Below are 18983 nucleotides of genomic sequence, written 5' to 3'. Positions count from 1 at the left end.
AATAGGTTCACTCTCAGAGGAAGGGTTGCTGTTGTACTTGAACGCTCTACAAACTCTGTTGCCATTGTTGCCTGTAACTGAGTGCAACAGTAGAACTGACATCAACAGTGATTCAGAAGATGAAGAAGAAACAACTGTACAGCCTCTTGCAGCACAGGTAAAGATACATACTCTCTCTTTTTTCCAGATCTTTGCACATAAATTATTGACAGACCAGCATAGTATTAATTTATGATCTAAAGGAGTTAAAGTCATTGACATAATTATGTTTGTCTTTTTCTTAAGGATGGCAGTTGGATATCTGTGCATTACATAACAGAGGAATGTGTGCAGAAGTTGGACACCAAACAGCAGACTAACACTTTGCTAACATTAGTGTGGAGAGACTCGGCAAGTGAAGACATCTTCACTATGATGGCCTCCATTTGTCACACTCTGATGGTGCAGCACCGTATGATGGTGCCCAAAGTCAGGTCAGATTACACCTGTACACACACAACCCATCTAAAAACAAAAAAAGGTAGTCGTTTTCTACAACACAACTGTGCATAGTACACAGTTGCATTCTCTCACTCTTTAATTGCAAGGCATGTTAAATGTGCTTTACTGCTCTTATCAATAAAAAGAGAGACAGCATCTGAATGGGATGTGCTTTTATACGAGTATAAAAGATACCCAAGCATCAAACTGTCATCCAGTCTGATTGCAGATTGTGTTTCTTTTTTATTTTTGCTTCTGTTTTTTTCTCTGCAGTAACATTGGTAATGAAGCAGTCAGCCAGTTAGGTCTCATCTTACTGTGGTTTTGATTTATTGCCAGGGCATGGAGTGGACAGTTTCAGTTCATGTCACTCATCAATTAGTGTAATGAGCTCTCCTCTCAATCACCTTTGCTTTATCTACCTTTATTCTGCCATGTTGACAAAATGAGAACATGATTTCAGCAGAAAGAATGGAAGAAAGAGGAAAAGTAATGGAGAGAGGTGCCACAAAAGACAGGAGGAGTGAAAGGAGTACTGGTTTAATGAGAGGGATGCCTGACTACAAAACCAACTGTGCACTTAGAGGTGGTATCAATCAGAACTAGTTTTCATGCATGCAGTGTTTTTGATCTTGCCGAATCCGTTCTCACAGTGGAGTTAAAGGGATAGTTCACCCAAAAATGAAAATTCACTTATTATTTACTCACCCTCAGTCCATCCCAGATGTGTATGACTTTATTTTTTCTGCAGAAAACAAACAAAGATTTTTAGAAGAATATCTCTGCTCTTTTGGTTCACACAGTGCAAGTGAATGGTTGCCAGAAGGTCCAAAAACCACATAAAGGCAGCATAGAAGTAATCCATATGCTTCCAGTGGTTAAATCCATATCTTCTGAAGCGTTATGATATGGGTGAGAAACAGATCAATATTTAAGTCCTTTTTTTGAATTTTTTTTTTTATAAATCTCCACTTTCACTTCCACATTCTTCTTTTGTTTTTTGGCAATTCCCTTTCTTCATGCATAGTGCCACCTACTGGTCAGGGCTTATAAAAGTTGGAGATTTATAGTGAAAAAGGACTAAAATATTGATCTGTTTCTCACCCACACCTATTATATTGCTTCTGAAGATATGGATTTAGCCACTGGAGTCGTATGGATTACTTTTAGGCTGTCTTTATATCTTAATTTGTACTACTGCTGGGTTTTGTCCATGACAGTAAATATTGGAATTGTAGTATAAAGTTTTGTGGAAATTGTGTAGTTTGTCACCGCTGGAGATCCTTAGTCATCTAGCCAAACATGCTTTATCACTGAAGACAACCTCCTATAGAAACTCCAGTTACTGCAGTCTAACATGTTCTTTAAGTAAGTTTCAAAGTCTTGTATGAAAGCAATCTATGCCTCCGTCACTATCAAAGAAAGTGCAAAACTAAGCCATTTGAATTTTAGAAAAAATGTTGATGATCAACTTCATTACACAGAAAAGCTGTTCAAAAACCAACAGGGTAGCTGTAAAGCACTCTACAGTTGATTGACTCATAGTTTCTATGAGACAGTTTGGATCTCATGGTGATTTATTTAGCTGACATAGTACACCTTTCCTCTGTAATCTTGCACCTAACATCTATAACATCTCTTTACCTATGCACTGTATGTTCTGCTTGCCTTCATGCATGACAGAGTAAGAAATTATGGGGGCGTCGTGGCAAAAATGTCCATAAAAGTGACAGAAATGCCTCATGAAATTCAAAATGTGGGGGCAAAAAATGCAAAATGTATAACATCTGTTAATAATAGTTCTTAATATTCTATTCTAAGCTTAGTTATTATCACGTAAAATAAGATTTGATGTTGATTTAGTTTTATGGGTAGGAAGTAATATACAGTATATTCTCAAATTAATTATTTAATTATTACTAATTAAATGTAACAATTTGAATATAAGAACGATACAGTATATATTTTTTTAATCATCTTAGAAAAATGCCCTCATAAATGTAAAAAAATGCCACTGGTGTTTAAAGGGATAGCTCACCCAAAAATGAAAATGTACTCACCCTCATGCCATCCCAGATGTGTATGACTTTCTTTCTTCTGCAGAACACAAATTAAGATATTTAGAAGAATATCTCAGCTCTTTTGGTCCATACAATGCAAGTAAATGGGTGCCAAATTATGAAGCTCCAATTATCACATAAGTCAGCATAAAAGTAATCCATATGACCCCAGTGGTTAAATCAATGTCTTCAGAAGCGATATGATTGGTTTGGGTGAGAAACAGATCAATATTGAAGTCCTTTTTTACCATAAATTCTCCTCCCTGCTCAGTCAATCTCCACTTTCACATTCTTCTTGCGTTTTTGGTGATTCACATTTTTCATGCATATCGCCTCTTACTGGGCAGGAAGAAGAATTTCTTGCAAAAAAGGTCTTATATATTGATCTGTTTCTCACCCACACCCATCCCTTTAAATTCAGGTGGCAATTATTGCCCTTTTATGGAAAATTAAATTTCTGACACTGATACATGTCATAAAAAGATGTTTTCACATGTATCCTTTTCCTCATGCTGATTTTTTTCCCTCCATTTCTTTGGTGATATTTTTATATTTTACTGCTCTGTCTAGAAGAGAAGGCTTTTATCATAAATCCTGCCTTCACTACTTAATCATTATTGGATATCTGTAAAAAATAATTAACTGGCCTAGGTAGATTAATTCCTAGAGCAGTGGATTGGATAGTTTTACAAGAGGCATAACAGCTGGCCCTGATTTACAACCTTTAAAGAAGAGTCAGTGAGCATACAAACTTGGTCTGCTTTTAAACATAATCATATTTTAAAGTGAAGAGTATCGCTGTATTACACAATAGAAGTCATTATAGTATCAAAGCTGTGTTAGTGTAAATAGTTTGCTTGGTTCTCCATGGACAGGTCTCATTAAAGAGTGCAAGTAAACTGATGTTTTTGTTATTTTAAGACACTTTAAAGACAATTTCAAATTAAGATTAGTATGCAAGGAATACAAAGATTAAATGAAGAAAATATAAACAAATGCATATTTTTTTCTTGTTAATATACATATTTTTTTCTTGTTAATATAGGAGATTATTTGTTTTTCTAAGAAAAAAAATATTTACAGATTTACATTTTAACTTTTGGACCAGCTACTCAGAAAAATCAGAGCAATGTCTTATTGTGTTAAGGTGGATGTACACATTCTTACCTTAACTTCAATCCTTATCTTTTCTCTCTCTGAATTACTTCCAATTACGCTTTATTTCTCCTTTCACTCCTTCACACAAAACAAGCAGGCAGTAACCAGCAGAGCGATTTCTCACACTCTGGTGTCATGGCTGTTAGGCTAAATGACTGGGGTGACCTAAACACAGTATCTAATTTGTGATTGCAACACTGCTCCTACGGTCAGGCAATTGTGGCCGTGCAACATTGTCTCTCTGCCTTTCATTAGCTTAAATGGAGCCCCCACAGGAATCACTGGTCTGTTTACGACCCTGGAGCAGACTGCTAGTTTACTAATGGAAGGTGCCTCACCTAAATAAAGCTTAATGGCTCATTTAATCTTTCCTGCGGTCACAAAGACGAGATGAGAGGTGGGCTAGAAATGTTTTTATTTTTTATTTTTCTATTTTATGAGTCCTCCTGGAAATTTGGGAAGATTAGGGTTTAGAGGCAGGAGATGTGGTTATTTGAACATTTTGAGATGTGCATATTTCCTGAAGCAGCTGAGTAAAAGTTTATGAATCATGTATAGCAGTGTAGCTTTCATATTATGAGGTACTTTCATCTTTCAGTTCTTGTACTTCTGCTTTAAATCATTACGCTGTCCTTTTTTGTCTTTGTTTTTCAGGCTTTTGTACAGTTTAGCCTTTAATGCTCGCTTTCTTAGACACCTGTGGCACTTAATCACATCCATGAAGACAAAAATGATCACAGGGTGAGTTTTCTACATTGTCCTTTTTTTGTTCTTTGATATTGTACCTGAATGTGATTCTGCTGATCATATTAGTGTATATAATATTAAAGCATCAGTTTGTATTTTTTCCTTTCTTTATTCGCTCTCTTTTTTTTGTAGGTCTATGGTTCCCTTGTTGCAGGTGATGTCTCGAGGTTCTCCAATGTCTCCGGAAGACTCGAACAGGATCATCCCTCTCTTCTATCTCTTCAGTTCACTCTTCAGTCATTCACTCATCTCTGTGCATGACAGCGAGTTCTTTGGCAGCTCAGCGGATGGTAAACATCTGTTCTTTATACTTATTCTGCATAAATATAGAAAAGAGATTTGAAGTATTGGATGAAACAAGGGTTGTCAATCGATTAAAAAAAATATAATATGTGTGTGTGTGTATGAATGTATGTGTGTGTGTGTGTGTGTATATATATATATATATAATATATATATATATATACACACACACACACACACACACACACACACACAGAGTACTGTGCAAAAGTCTTAGGCACATAAGATGTTTCACAAAAACATTTATCTTAAGACAGTTATGTATATCTTCAGCTTTAGTGTGTCAATAGGAAATATAAATTTTAGACTCTCAAACATTACTTTTGTAAATAGAAATGATTAGAACAGAAGAACAGGGAGCCCTGCAACAGATGTCATGGCCCCCGCAGAATCCCCCACTGAACATCGAGTCAGTCTGGGATTAAATGAAGAGATAGAAGCAATTGAGACAGTCTAAACAGATAGAAGAACTGTGGCAAACTCTCCAAGAAGCTTGGTACATCCTATCTGCCAACAACCAAGAAAAACAGTGTCCAGGAATACCTAGGAGAATTGGTGCTGTTTTAAAGGCAAAGGTGGTCACATCGAATTTTGATTTAGCTTTTTTATGTTTACTGGACTTTGCATGACATTAATTGATAAATGAAAACTATTTATTAGAGCCCGACCGATACCGATTTTAGAGAGGGAAGATTCACCGATTACCGATATGGTGGCCGATATAGTTAATTTTTGAGCTGGAATGAAAACAGACCTTCTCTATGTGGATTTTTCACCGATTTTGCACCGATGTGACTATGCAAAGGTACTCAGAATGCTGCTTTCTTAAATATTTTTATCAAAGAATATTTGACAATGTATAATAATATTGTAAACAAATTCTAGAAATGAACACTGAGAAAATAAAGAATAAATAAAAATACAATAAATAGCTAAATAAACATCAGTACTGTATGTTTAGTAACAGTCAAATGCTGACCATTAAAATAAGGAATAAATAAAAATAAAATAAATAGCTAAATAAACATCAGTATTACTGTTTAGTATCAGTCAAATGCTGACCATTAAAATAAAGAATAAATAAAAAATAAAATAAATAGCTAAATAAACATCTGTACTGTTTAGTATCAGTCAAATACTGACCATTAAAATAAAGAATAAATAAAAATAAAATAAATAGCTAAATAAACATCAGTATTACTGTTTAGTATCAGTCAAATGCTGACCATTAAAATAAAGAATAAATACAAATAAAATAAATAGCTAAATAAACATCAGTACTGTTTAGTATCAGTCAAATGCTGACTATATTAATACTGCCGAGACAAGAGATAAACGGCGGCAGCGGTGTTACACTGTATTCTGCTATATAAGTTCAGGGGAAACATTCAACGGTGGAAAACCAGACTTTTAAATATTACATTTTATAAATGCAACGACTGGAAACTGTGAATCCTAAACAAATCAGTTTGGTGAATACATGTTTACTCATTAGCTTCCACTCAGCTGACAACAATGAAAGTAGCTACGTGGTTAGCTAGTTAGCTATAAGCTCGTTGTCACGGAGAGTAAAAGACGGATGTTGTTATTTTACTTTCCAGCATGGTGTCTCACCAACTAAGTAACAACATAGCATGAAATCAACACTCACCGGACACAATCCACCACCGCACCATTGTCTGCTGAGCTGCAAAAAGATGCTCTTATGTTTACCTTTCAATCTGCTACATTACTGACTGCATTGACAAACTATAGCTGGCTAACAGCAAACAAACATGAGGGACATGGCTGTCAGGGACAAGGTTAATGTTATATTAGTTATATTGAAAAGGCAAAATGATGGGGTCATTGTTTAAGTTTCCAGTATGTATTTACAGACTAGTTAACAACTTACCATGAAGACACCGCTGAACTCCGCCATGTCTGCAGAGCCACCGTCAGTTCAGCCCTGTAAGCAATGGAGTTGGAGCGCACTCTGCTGGACAAACTACGCTATGACACCAATTGTAAAGCATTATCGGTTTAATAAAAGAGGTTTAATACTCAAACCAGCCCGTCTGGCACCAACAATCATCCATGCGATTATCTAATCAACGTATGGCAGGAGTGCAGTGCATAAAATCATGTTAATGTTCACATCAACCATCAGAATGGGGAAAAAATGTGATCTCTGATTTGGACCGTGGCATGATTGTTGGTGCCAGACGGGCTGGTTTGAGTATTTCTGTAACTGCTGATCTCCTTGGATTTTTACACACAACAGTCTCTAGAATTTACTCCGAATGGTGCCAAAAAACAAAAAAACATCCAGTGAGCGGTAGTTCTGTGGACGGAAATGCCTTGTTGATGAGAGAGATCAACAGAGAATGGCTAGACTGGTTTGAAGTGGAAAAAGTCAAAGGGAAGTCAGATAACCACTCTGTTCAATTGTGGTGAGAAGCATTCTGAGATGCGGGTTGGCGCTGATTTGGTGGCACGAGGGGGACCTACGCAAGATTAGGCAGGTGGTTTTAATGTTGTGGCTGATAGGTGTATATATATCATGATTATTTGCATTTATTTATAGTTAACACATTCAGTTGCAAGAAAACAAAATAGACCTATGTGTAATTATTCATTTCAGTCATTTGTTTGGATGATGCTCATAATGTAGATTTTTGCAACAGTGTCTTTTTACTCATCTCACTCACATAAAAAAACAACAAATTATATTTTCTATGTTAACAGCATGAAAGAAATGTAACACATTGAATATATTTAATCACATGCGCTAATGCGTTAACTTTGACTGCTCTAGATTAAACATTTATTTATTTAATTATTTAATCGCTGATATACTGATGTACACATCTCAGCGCACTGGAGTCTTTCCTCTTTTATTATTTTGGCCTTAAACACCTTAAAAATGTTGCATTGAACCTATTAAATATACTGTATATTTTCTTTTTTTTAATTTTTTTTTTTTTTTTATATAGCCTTACAAGAAAATTCAGTATTACTAATTTGTCATTGTTTGTTTGGGCAGGTCAGAGACAGTCGTCGATGATGCCTTTCTCTCTGGTAGAGTTGGTGACCTTATCTCGATGTTTGCGGGATGCCTGTCTGGGCATCATTAAGCTGGCGTATCCTGAGACTAAGACAGAGCACAAAGAGGAGTATGTAGCAGCGTTCCGCAGTGTTGGAGTGAAAACAAACAGCCAAGTACAGCAGCGCATTCAAGCTCAACAGAAACGATGGGTCCAGCTCTTCAAGGTGATTTACTATCTGTCTGCATATCAGACTCTTTTAGTGCCAGGTGAAATTAATTCACTTGCGTAAGATGTTGTAGTTGAAAGGGTTTAAACATTACTAGTACTGAGAATACTGTCACTACCCTTTATTCCCTATTCATTAGTGCTGATAATATCCTTAGTGGATGATGGCATTACTTTTAGCTGTGGCGCTGTATTAGCAGTGCTAATAATGCCTTTGATGACCTAATTAGATGTGTTGACAATTAATGAGGCGAATAGTCTCAGCATCTGTTAGGGCCATCAGAGCTGATCAGTCAAGCAGGAAGGCCACTCGTTTGGGAAATTAATAGGTTGTTTGCCAAGAGTTAGTGAGCTGAATAACGGCATTAGGATATTAGTCAGCTATCCTCACTCTCTCTCTTTTCCTCCATTGTTGTCTTCCTCATTTCACTTTCATCCTAGTGTCCTTAGTTTTTTTGTGTACTCATGTCAACATATGTTTCCTTATTTGTTTGTGGCTTAACCAGATCTCTCTGCTCTGATTTGCCAGTATTACTTATTTTCTCTTGACAGTTAACTCACTGAACTACTCTTGTCCCTGCAGACAACATCTTTTCTTTACCTGATCTGCAGATATTTGCTACATTGTCAGTCAACATTTTTTTTATTACATTTATCAATACAGTTGAAGTCAGACGTTTACATACACTTAGGGTGAAGTCATTAAAGCTAATTTTTTAACCACTCCACAGATTTAATATTTGCAAGCTATAGTTTTGGCTACTATCTACTTTGTGCATGACATGAGTAATTTTTCCAACAATTGTTTACAGACAGATTGTTTCACTTTTAATTGACTATATAACAATTCCAGTGGGTCAGAAGTTTGGAAAATTCTAGAAAATGATGTCAAGCCTTTAGGCAATTAGCCAATTAGCTTCTGATAGGTTAATTGGAGCCAATTGGAGGTGTACCTGTGGATGTATTTTAAGGCCTACCTTCAAACTCTGTGCCTCTTTGCTTGACATCATGGGGAAATCAAAAGAAATCAGCCAAGACCTCAGAAAAAAAAATTGTGGACCTCCACAAGTCTGGTTCATCCTTTTCAGCAATTTCCACACGCCTGAAAGTACCACTTTCTTTTGTGCAAACAATAGTACGCAAGTATAAGCACCATGGGAAGACGCAGCCATCATATTGCTCAGGAAGGAGACTGTCTCATAGAGATGAACGTAGTTTGGTGCGAAAAGTGCAAATCAATCCCAGAACAACAGCAAAGGACCTTGTGAAGATGCTGGAGGAAACAGGTAGACAAGTATCTATATACACAGTAAAGCGAGGCCAATATCAACATAACCTGAAATGCTGCTCAGCAAGGAAGAAGCCACTGCTCCAAAACCGCCATAAAAAAGCCAGACTACAGTTTGCAAGTGCACATGGGGACAAAGATCTTACTTTTTGGAGAAATGTCCTCTGGTTTAATGAAACAAAAATGTAACTGTTTGGCCATAATGACCATCGTTATGTTTGGAGGAAAAAGGGTTAGGCTTGCAGGCCAAAGAACCCCATCCCAACCGTGAAGCATGGGGGTGACAGCATCATGTTGTGCATGTTGTGAAGTGGACTGGTGCACTTCACAAAATAGATGGCATCATGAGGAAGGAAAATTATGTGGATACAGTTGTGTTCAAAAGTTTGCATACCCTGGCAGAAATTGTGAAATTTTGGCATTGATTTTGAAAATTTGACTGATCATGCAAAAAAACTGTCTTTTATTTAAGGATAGTGATCATATGAAGCCATTTATTATCATAGTTGTTTGGCTCCTTTTTAAATCATAACGATAACAGAAATCACCCAAATGGCCCTGATCAAAGGTTTACATACCCTTGAATGTTTGGCCTTGTTACAGACACACAAGGTGACACACACAGGTTTAAATGGCAATTAAAGGTTAATTTCCCACACCTGTGGCTTTTTAAATTGCAGTTAGTGTCTGCATATAAATAGTCAATGAGTTTGTTAGCTCTCACGTGGATGCACTGAGCAGGCTAGATACTGAGCTATGGGGAGCAGAAAAGAACTGTCAAAAGACAAATGTAACAAGGTAATGGAACTTTATAAAGATGGAAAAGGATATAAAAAGATATCCAAAGCCTTGAAAATGCCAGTCAGTACTGTTCAATCACTTATTAAGAAGTGGAAAATTCGGGGATCTCTTGATGCCAAGGTCAGTTAGACCTAGAAAGATTTCAGTCACAACTGCCAGAAGAATTGTTCGGGATGCAAAGAAAAACCCACATGTAACCTCAGGAGAAATACAGGCTGCTCTGGAAAAAGACGGTGTGGTTGTTTCAAGGAGTTTAAATGTACTTGGCTAAGGTGTATGTAAACTTCTGACTTCAGCTGTATATGTGTTAGTGATGTACACAATATAAAAAACTCTCTACGGACAAGTCGGAGAAAGAAACGGCAGTGGGTAGTAAAAAAAAAAGTTTTATTCACCAGACATTTGATGACATGTAAGCGTAATGCCACTGAAAAAGAAATTAGGTAAACGAGTAGGGACCACATTTGTAAAGTATTCATATATATGAATCCATGCGTATAGTATGCAAGATTGTACATTTTATTTCATATTTTGCTTTTCAACATTTCGATCACATTTTAGCTGTCTTAAAGTACAAATTTCACATTCTATCAGTTTATATGATGTCATGAAATTGCATTTATAGTAATGATACAAGCTGTTGTCATGGTTTAAGAATTTCATACACATTTTTAGAAAAAAATTCACAAGATTGGAACCTAATCATGAAAATAGAATTAAGCATATAACAATAATATAATAATTGTACTATAAAAATATCTTAATTGCTACTATATCAAAAGTACCATGTAAAAACTTGATGCATAGATGCTGCAAGAGACTTTTTCAAATTCTTCAGTATTTACTGTGTTTGTTGAAGTAAAAACATTTCGTAATGTATGATTGTCCCTTTAAATATTTATATTTACACATTTATTACACTTTCTACATTACTAAATTTTGTTATATGTTTGTTTATATGCACTTGTGCGATTTACATAGAGTATAATATTGATATGTATAAGGAGCTCTTAAAATTGGACTGTTTTTAAGAGAACCAGCGGCTCTGCGAGCAAATGTTTATGGGTCAGTTACTGCAGCACACAACATAAAAGAGAGAGAGAAGTTAATCGGTGGTTTTTCCCTCAATGTATGATTAGAATTAATGTTTATTTTTTACAACACTTTCACCTTCTAACAAACTTCCAACAGGCGCGTTACTGATCTCCTGCCATGTTGAAATGGAGAATGTTGTGAAAAGTGTCTGTTAAAAATTTAAATTAGGGTTGACATTGTTAAATGCAATGTAAACCTAACTATGGCATATCACTGTTCATCTAAAGTGTTGGTGACGGTGCGATCCACTGCAGCAAAATAAGGTCAGTTTCTTTCAGGGTGCGTGCTCATGAGACACAGCACTTTGTAAAAGACAAGGCTGAATCCAGCTTCTTAAATGGCAGCTTTTTAATCAGTAAAAGGATAGCCGTGCTTAAATTCTCACCATTACACAAGTCAATCACTGATGAGTGAAATCTGAAAATTTTCTAGCCAGTGGCTAATAACAAACATATTTGAGTCGCATAGCGTGACATTTGGTTGCATATGCGAGTGATTTGCTCGCAATGTAGAGGGCTGATAAAATTAATGTAAAACAATTTATAACATTGTACACTGTGCAAAAGCCACTTGTATACATATGCATAGGAGAAATCGCAGCACGTTTATGGCAGCTGTAGAAAAAAGTCCCACTTTACAGTTAAAATAGCCTTTTAATAGGGAGTTTTTTTTTTTTTTTTTTTTGAGATTTGGGCTGAAGAAGTGTAATGGTAGCCAGCTGGTACGTGATAGCTGTGCAGTGTGTAAACCTAACTCCCCTGTCCTCAAGAGGTGCACTAACGACTGAAGCTAGAGGCTGTAGCCTTTAGCCACCTCATTATTGCGCCCGTGTCCCATGCTGGTGACGCCGGTTCGAATCCCACCCGGAGCGGGTTGAATAGGACCTGTTACAGTGGTGTCGTGACCCTGATGGGAATGAGGTTTAGGGGGATGAGTGTAAAGTTAGCCAGCTGGTACGTGATAGCGGTGCAGTGGGTGTAAACCTCACTCTCCTGGCCTCAAGAGGTGCACTAGCGACTGACGCTAGGGGCTGTAGACTTTAGCCTCCTTGTTAGTGCACCCACCTCCCATGCTGGTAACGCCGATTCAAATCCTGTTCGGAGCTGGTCGAGCAGGACCGGTTACAGAAGCACCATTAATGAAACCATTATTGTCAGATTTTGTTGCTGATTTGAAATATGTTGTTTGATTGTAATCTTGACCATCCATTTTGGGGATTTCAGTCTTTCCCTCAAATAGATAGAAGCTTTACTTGTATCAATAGAAAATAATTCCCCTATTAGGTGTTTGTTATGGCCACAGAGTGACCTGACTTTGCCTTAAAGCAATGTCCTCATTAAGAAGCTCAGAATATAGCAAGCTATATAGCTAGCTCTTTTCTGAAAGCCTGGGGGCTGCACACTTTTAAAATGCTGCTTTGAGAACCTCAAAGGTCAGTTTTCACTTGCAGAATACATTTTTCAAGTTCATAATTAACTCATGAAGGTGAAAACTGAGAGTGACAAACGGCACATCATTGATATATAATTTGAGTAATTATTTTGAAAGTTAATTTTGCAAGTGACTTGTTTTGAGTGAAACATCCTGTTAAGTGAGGACTCAGTGTTTGGGTTCTCCCAGAGAAGAATCCGTACGGCATACAAAAGGGTCTGAAAGAATTACACAAAAGAGGGTGCAAACACCTCCTGTCAGCTAAAACGACCCATTAAAGAAGAGCAGGAGAAATGCATTTCCCAAATTGAATGTGCAATTTACAGTCAGCTCTAACGCTGTTGACCCCTCACACACTAATGTTTGCCTCCAGCCATGGAGAGTTTTATTACTCCTATTGTCGAGCTATCTATTTAATTGAAAGAAGGTAATTGAATGAAAATGATCAACTAAGCTTGTATTAATATTGCTAATTGAACTTTTTTCTTGGCCGTGTTTGGAGAGGACGTCGGCGCAGGAGTTTTGGAGAGACCCATTAAGGCCTGCACTTAACCCGATAGGCTAATTAAGCAATGCTTATTCATTCCACTTAGACATGAAGAGCCTTCGGACCCCCTGCCCCACAAAGCCACAGCAACAGAGTTTTGCACTTGCCATTATCAGAATCAGAATGAGAATCTGCTTTATTGCCAAGTATGCTTACACAAGGAATTTGTCATGGTAACAGAAGTTTTCAGTGCAAGAGAATGCAATGTACATACATACATACAAACAAACATAAACATTTAAGCATATACACATGTAGTGACAAAAAAAAAAATAATAATAAAAAAAATAAGATATAACAGATTAAAAAAAAGATAAATATACAATAGCTCAATAATGTTGTTAGAATATTTTATATACAGATATACAGTTATGTGCAGGTGTTAGCATGCCTTGGTGAGAGATTGATTGCATTTTTTTAGAAATGGACAGAGGTTTGTTTGATTGCAAGAAAAATATCCTGCATAGGTATTAAACAGAAGTCTCTAAGTGAATTTGGATGAAGCCGACTGGCTGTAGAGATTAATTGTCCAATGCTTAAAGAGAATGAAATAAAATCCACATGCATTAGTTTTCTGGAGGGTTTTATCCATTAGAAAAATATAGCCTTGGCCTAGTATATCAAATTCCGCCATGTTCACCATCATTCCATCATTGTTTAGTGCCGTACTTTTCTATGATTTTTCTTAGCAGCTACTAGTTATGAATACAGAAGGTCTTAATTGGAAGACAACTATCCTACGCTTAAGTATCCCACCACATTTCTTTTATAATGTATTACTTTTTTATTCAACATATCATTTAGTTAACTCTTTCATGAGAATCTGCCAACTGTAGAAATTTGTAAGAATGTTCATTTAGGCCATGCCCACAATAATAGGTTTTCAGTTGAAAAAGTAGCCTCACTATCTGTGTATTTGGGTCCTGATGTCAGCAGACTACATTCTGATTAGCTGTACAGCCTACCTGATGGAAATCTCCTTGGCTTAATATTGCACCACCAGGGGATCCTATACATTATGTCCAATAGTTATTAAAGAAATAGGAAATAAGTTAGTCATTTTATGTTAAAATATTTTATCCTGCTTGGCAGTGGATTTGTTAATGACTAAGTCATAATATTTGTGGATAATGTGTTTGGCATGAGCTTTGACTATATTTTTTTTAAGCTTAAATCAGATTACACAATTGGCATATTCGTTATTTTATCAGTGAGATTTGGATCTTTGTTGTTCCATTTCTGTAAGTTGTTTTTATAAGGGTACCACAACTGTTCTTAAAATTTGCTGAAAATTATGTTTTGGATGTGTGTTATAAAAGGTGATTACCAACCTTGTGAAAATGTTGAAAGCACGAGATATTCGAAGACCTTTCTGTCCATCGGGTCATTGGCTGTCTGATGAGGTGAACATCAGGGCTGACAAGGTAATTTAAGAATAAAAAATGTGTGATTAAAACCTATTACAGAATTACTTGTTTTAATACAAAGGGGTGGAACAGTGTTGGATTTTTAAAGAATAAATTGAATTTATTATAAATTGAAATGTGATGTTAATGTAAAACCTGTAGATGGACTAATAGCTTGTATTTTTGTATTTCTATGTATGTTGTGTGTGTTTTGTAGGTGACTCAGCTCTATGTGCCCTCTGCAAGACACGTCTGGAGAACCAGGAGAATGGGACGTATCGGACCGCTTCAGTCCACATTAGATGGTAAGACTTGATTGAAGAACAACCATATGTGAGTGTGAATGCATGTTTATGAAGTGCCAATTTGTTCTAAGTGTTAATGCTAAATAACATTTATGCATCTGATCTTTTGCATGCCCCCCTTGAGCATATGTGCTTAAAAATTATATTAGCCAAAGACAGGATACATCTGGCTGCCTGTTTTTCCGGACCTTTTTCATTTCCCTAAATGGACTTTTGAGGTAGTGACGAATGGCCCCTGTATTGACCATGCTACGCCATATTTCTCAACCAAGATGACCCCTTGATGGCGGGTTGGTGGAGAGTGAGAGCACTGACTAATTGAGTACAATCATTCCAGCATGCTATCAGCATATTCGATGAATGACACCCCTCATCTGCTGCTACGGCAGTTTTTTTTTCCTGTGGTCGAAACATTTGTAGGACGGAGTTTTAATACAAAACAAACGTCCCCGTAATGGAGGGAGAAGACAGGTGGATGGGCAAATCACTGCTGAGTTAATTAAAAGTGTGTGGCAGGAAAGACATTGGATTGAGCGATCTTTAATGGCATTTGTCTGTAAATACCGCATTCAGCAAAGCTGGAAGTGGACCGTAGATGTTTTGTAGATTCGTAGTCATTGTCTTGGTTTAAATTAATATTTTATTTTCATTTTGTTGCAAATAAATTGCTTTGGAATGCTAATGAAATACCATGTTAAGGTGAGGAAGCCTTTTTGATGGTTGACTGGTAGTGTATTTGTCTGGATGAATAGAGAGTGTTAGCGATTGACTGTCAGCAGGATGGATGAAAATGAAGGCTTTAACAGCCAGATGAATTCTTTGCTTACAGAGTGAATTGCTTGTCAGTGTTGTATCATTTGTGAATAGAAAAGCAGATTAAAAAACTAATGGAAAGTAGGGATGTGGGAGACTAGTCGACTAAACGGTTCTTATGATGCTAGTCGACACTGGAATTACTTGTCAGTTAATATTTCCCCCATTAAACTGATAATACTTTTTACACATTTACGTTTGGCTTTATATTATTACAGAGGCTGCACTTAAATTACTGTCATATTAATGTTACATATTTTAAATAGAATTAATAATACAAATATTATAAAAAAAAAAAAAAAAAAAAAAAAAGTATATCTGGAGCAGATACAGAGTTTAATTTCACCTCAGGCTGCTCGTGCTTCTTCCCTCGCTCACTCGCGGCACGCGCAGGAAAATGTCCTCTCACTAGACAAGCAAACTCAGCAAAGTAGTTATGAAATCACTTCGATTGTGGTGCGGGAATCGGGTATCCAAACGTTTGAAAGTCCCTAAGGATGTTTTCACATTTGAGTCTTCTTTACATCTGTGCTTGCTTGTACGTTATTTTTCCGCTGAGCTGGCTTTTTCAAGCACGGGATAGCCGCCTCAGGTGAGTCAAGTCCCGTCTTTCACCGGACCATGTCTACGGGTTAATTTTACTCATCAAAAAATCTATAATTTTGAGTAAGTAGGCTAGAAAATAACTGTTTTAGGCTAGGTATGCAATTTTTTAATCTGCTGATTAAGAAGGCTATTTTCAACAAGGTGCCGACTGTTTTAATATGTTAAGTGACTTTTACTTGGTGATTTCCGTTTAGAACAGGCTTTTAGGGTTGTTCAATTGATCCTGCGCTATTCATTCAATTGTTTTCAATAAATATGTCTATTAAATATTCGCTAATGTTGATTCAGTGAATGTGTATCATGTTCTATATTTAATGTACAGTGATCTTAATTCAAGGCGAGCACGTCGCAGATAAATGCCCCTTTTCAGTGGAATTTAACATCGGATTTGGAATAGATTAAATATTTTAAATGTTTTTTTTTTTTTTTTTTTTTTTTTTTACTGTTTTTTGAAGGTTGGTTTCTCTTTAGACTAGTCGGTTACAAAACTTCAGTTTAAACGACAGTCAAATTAGTCGTAGCGCACATCCCTAATGACCCCTAAAGTTGAAAAAACATTGGGCTGTGTGAATATATTTGTAGATTTTTGTGGCCTTTTATTATTTAAAGAGTAGGGAGAGGGCAATAAATAATGGGGATAGGAGGTGTGAACAGGATTGGGAGATGACATAAGCCAGATTCAAACTGGCTTTGCTCACATACGAGAGCCACAGCTCAATATGTAAGAACATTGTGCGCAAACTGCTAGGCCATGACTGCAACATATTTGTAGATGTTTGATGATATTTGGCTTTAAAGTTAGAGTTTTTTTTTATCTGGATGTTTATTTGATTTTGTAAAGAGATTTTGTGAAAACACATTTGTATTGAGATGATTTGAAGAATAAAAGCTTACTGAGATGTCCTGCATTTTTTTTTTCTCCCTTAGTTGGACCAGAGCCTCCACCACTGTCAGTATCAGAGGAGAGACACTTGGCTATCCTCACTGAATTGCCCTTTGTTGTGCCCTTTGAGGAGAGAGTGAAGGTAAGACAGCCATCATTGATATAGAGTTTGTTCTACTGTCTTTAGACTGTCCAGCAACACTTTTTTCAAGTCAGTCATCTGTTTATTGAAATAATGTTGAAAAGTTGAATATATTTGGACATTACCCCAAACCTTTTTATATGTTTATGTGTTTCAGATTTTAAACACCATTGAGAATCTAAATAAACACATGTTGTATGCAGACATTTGGGTATATACCAGTATGTGACCATTCTCAGCTAAGCCTTTTCTTATGTCTTTAGATTTTCCAGAAGTTGATCTATACTGATAAGCGGGAGGTGCAAGGAGAGGGGCCTTTTTTGGATGGTGTTAATGTCACCATTCGACGGAACTACATCTATGAAGATGCATATGATAAATTATCCCCTGAGAATGGTAAACAACAGAAAACGTATCCCTCAAACATGCTGAAAAGCTCTCTCTCAATATCAAGTTTAACCACCTTCTAAACAGGATCATTACACAAATTATTGTTTAGTAAAAGCATGTTTAGCAGGCCAACACTTTAACAATTTTAGTATAAAAAGTACATTTTTGTTAAAGCTAAAAAAACAAAAACAAAATGTTGTCCTGCTCCACAGGAATTCACCTGTCTTTAAATAAATAGATAGTTCACTGTTTCCTTAGCACCAGTCAAGTCTAAATTAATAGTGCCGTGATTTATTATGGTGGGATATCTTTCTTTGTAAAAAGCAGAACACAAGGAGGACCCTATAACATTTTTGCTGTGTTGCTTAGAAAAAGCATTAAGCTTGTTTAGACAGTATAATCATAGTAGCTCTACTATAAATCATAGTAGATTTAGGTCGAAGTATCTTGATTTAAGAAATCTTTTTAGGATGATTTAAAAACAAAAAGTTGTGTAGTGCCAGATAGGGCTGAAACGATTAGTCGACGTTATCGACAACGTCGACAATAAAAAAATTGTTGACAAAAATTTTCGTTATCGAATAGTCGTTTAATCTTAACGTAACATAAGATCATATGAAACTCTAATGACTGCACACAAGAGTAGCACTGAAGCTCGTGCCAGACTGAGGAGAGGAAGAAAACACATCTCACAGTCCAGATGCACTCTAAACTTTCCAAACAGCTTCAGGTGATGTAGATTGCAAAGTATGAGGGAATTATAATGCAAAAATACAAAATAAGTAAATACAGAAGCACTCTTGTTGTGGAATAAGCAGAGCTGGAGCTGACGCTCAGCATAAGCAAAACTTGCGTGTCGAGCGTCTTTAAAGGAAACACCCCGGGCGTTACATCTTTAATGCAGTTCTATTTAATGCGTTATAGCTTTATTAAAGTTAAAATAATAAGGAAACTTCTCTGTTTGAAACGGCATTTCTCTGTGCGGTCAGCGCCTCTTCTCTGAGTTGCGTGAATGTCCTGATCTAAGAGGGAGAGATTGAAACTGCACCCGGCTGAGGTACACTCTGTTGCGGGGACGCTCATCCCTCGAGTGCGCGCGCTTAATGCAGCTAGATTATAATGCGATGGCAATTTATTGAATCATAATATATGTCACTGTGCATTTCTTATCATGAAGAAAATTGGCAAAACACAGCTTTATTAGTAAGAGAGAGTTAGTTTTTTTGTGAGTTAAAGATGGATTGAAGTGAACAGAAAGGTGAGAGAGGGTAGTT

At 36.5% G+C, this 18983-nt stretch overlaps 1 protein-coding gene across 3 annotated transcripts in view; it reads left to right on the top strand.

Annotated features, from left to right (window-relative positions):
• Positions 1-18983, top strand: part of ube3c (ubiquitin protein ligase E3C) — a 40135-nt gene that overhangs the window by 9051 nt on the left and 12101 nt on the right. For all 3 annotated transcript variants that reach the window (XM_051703601.1, XM_051703608.1, XM_051703617.1), the window contains exons 10-18: positions 6-157; positions 286-473; positions 4353-4439; positions 4578-4735; positions 7774-8000; positions 14484-14588; positions 14788-14875; positions 17222-17319; positions 17583-17715. In XM_051703601.1, coding sequence (XP_051559561.1) covers positions 6-157; positions 286-473; positions 4353-4439; positions 4578-4735; positions 7774-8000; positions 14484-14588; positions 14788-14875; positions 17222-17319; positions 17583-17715 — 1236 coding nt within the window. The remainder of the gene's footprint in view (positions 1-5; positions 158-285; positions 474-4352; positions 4440-4577; positions 4736-7773; positions 8001-14483; positions 14589-14787; positions 14876-17221; positions 17320-17582; positions 17716-18983) is intronic.

This window comes from Myxocyprinus asiaticus, chromosome 1 (genome assembly GCF_019703515.2).
Source record: "Myxocyprinus asiaticus isolate MX2 ecotype Aquarium Trade chromosome 1, UBuf_Myxa_2, whole genome shotgun sequence".
Lineage (NCBI taxonomy): Eukaryota > Metazoa > Chordata > Actinopteri > Cypriniformes > Catostomidae > Myxocyprinus > Myxocyprinus asiaticus.
Note: the sequence above shows the minus strand (reverse complement) of the source record. Positions and strands in the feature narration are given on the sequence as shown.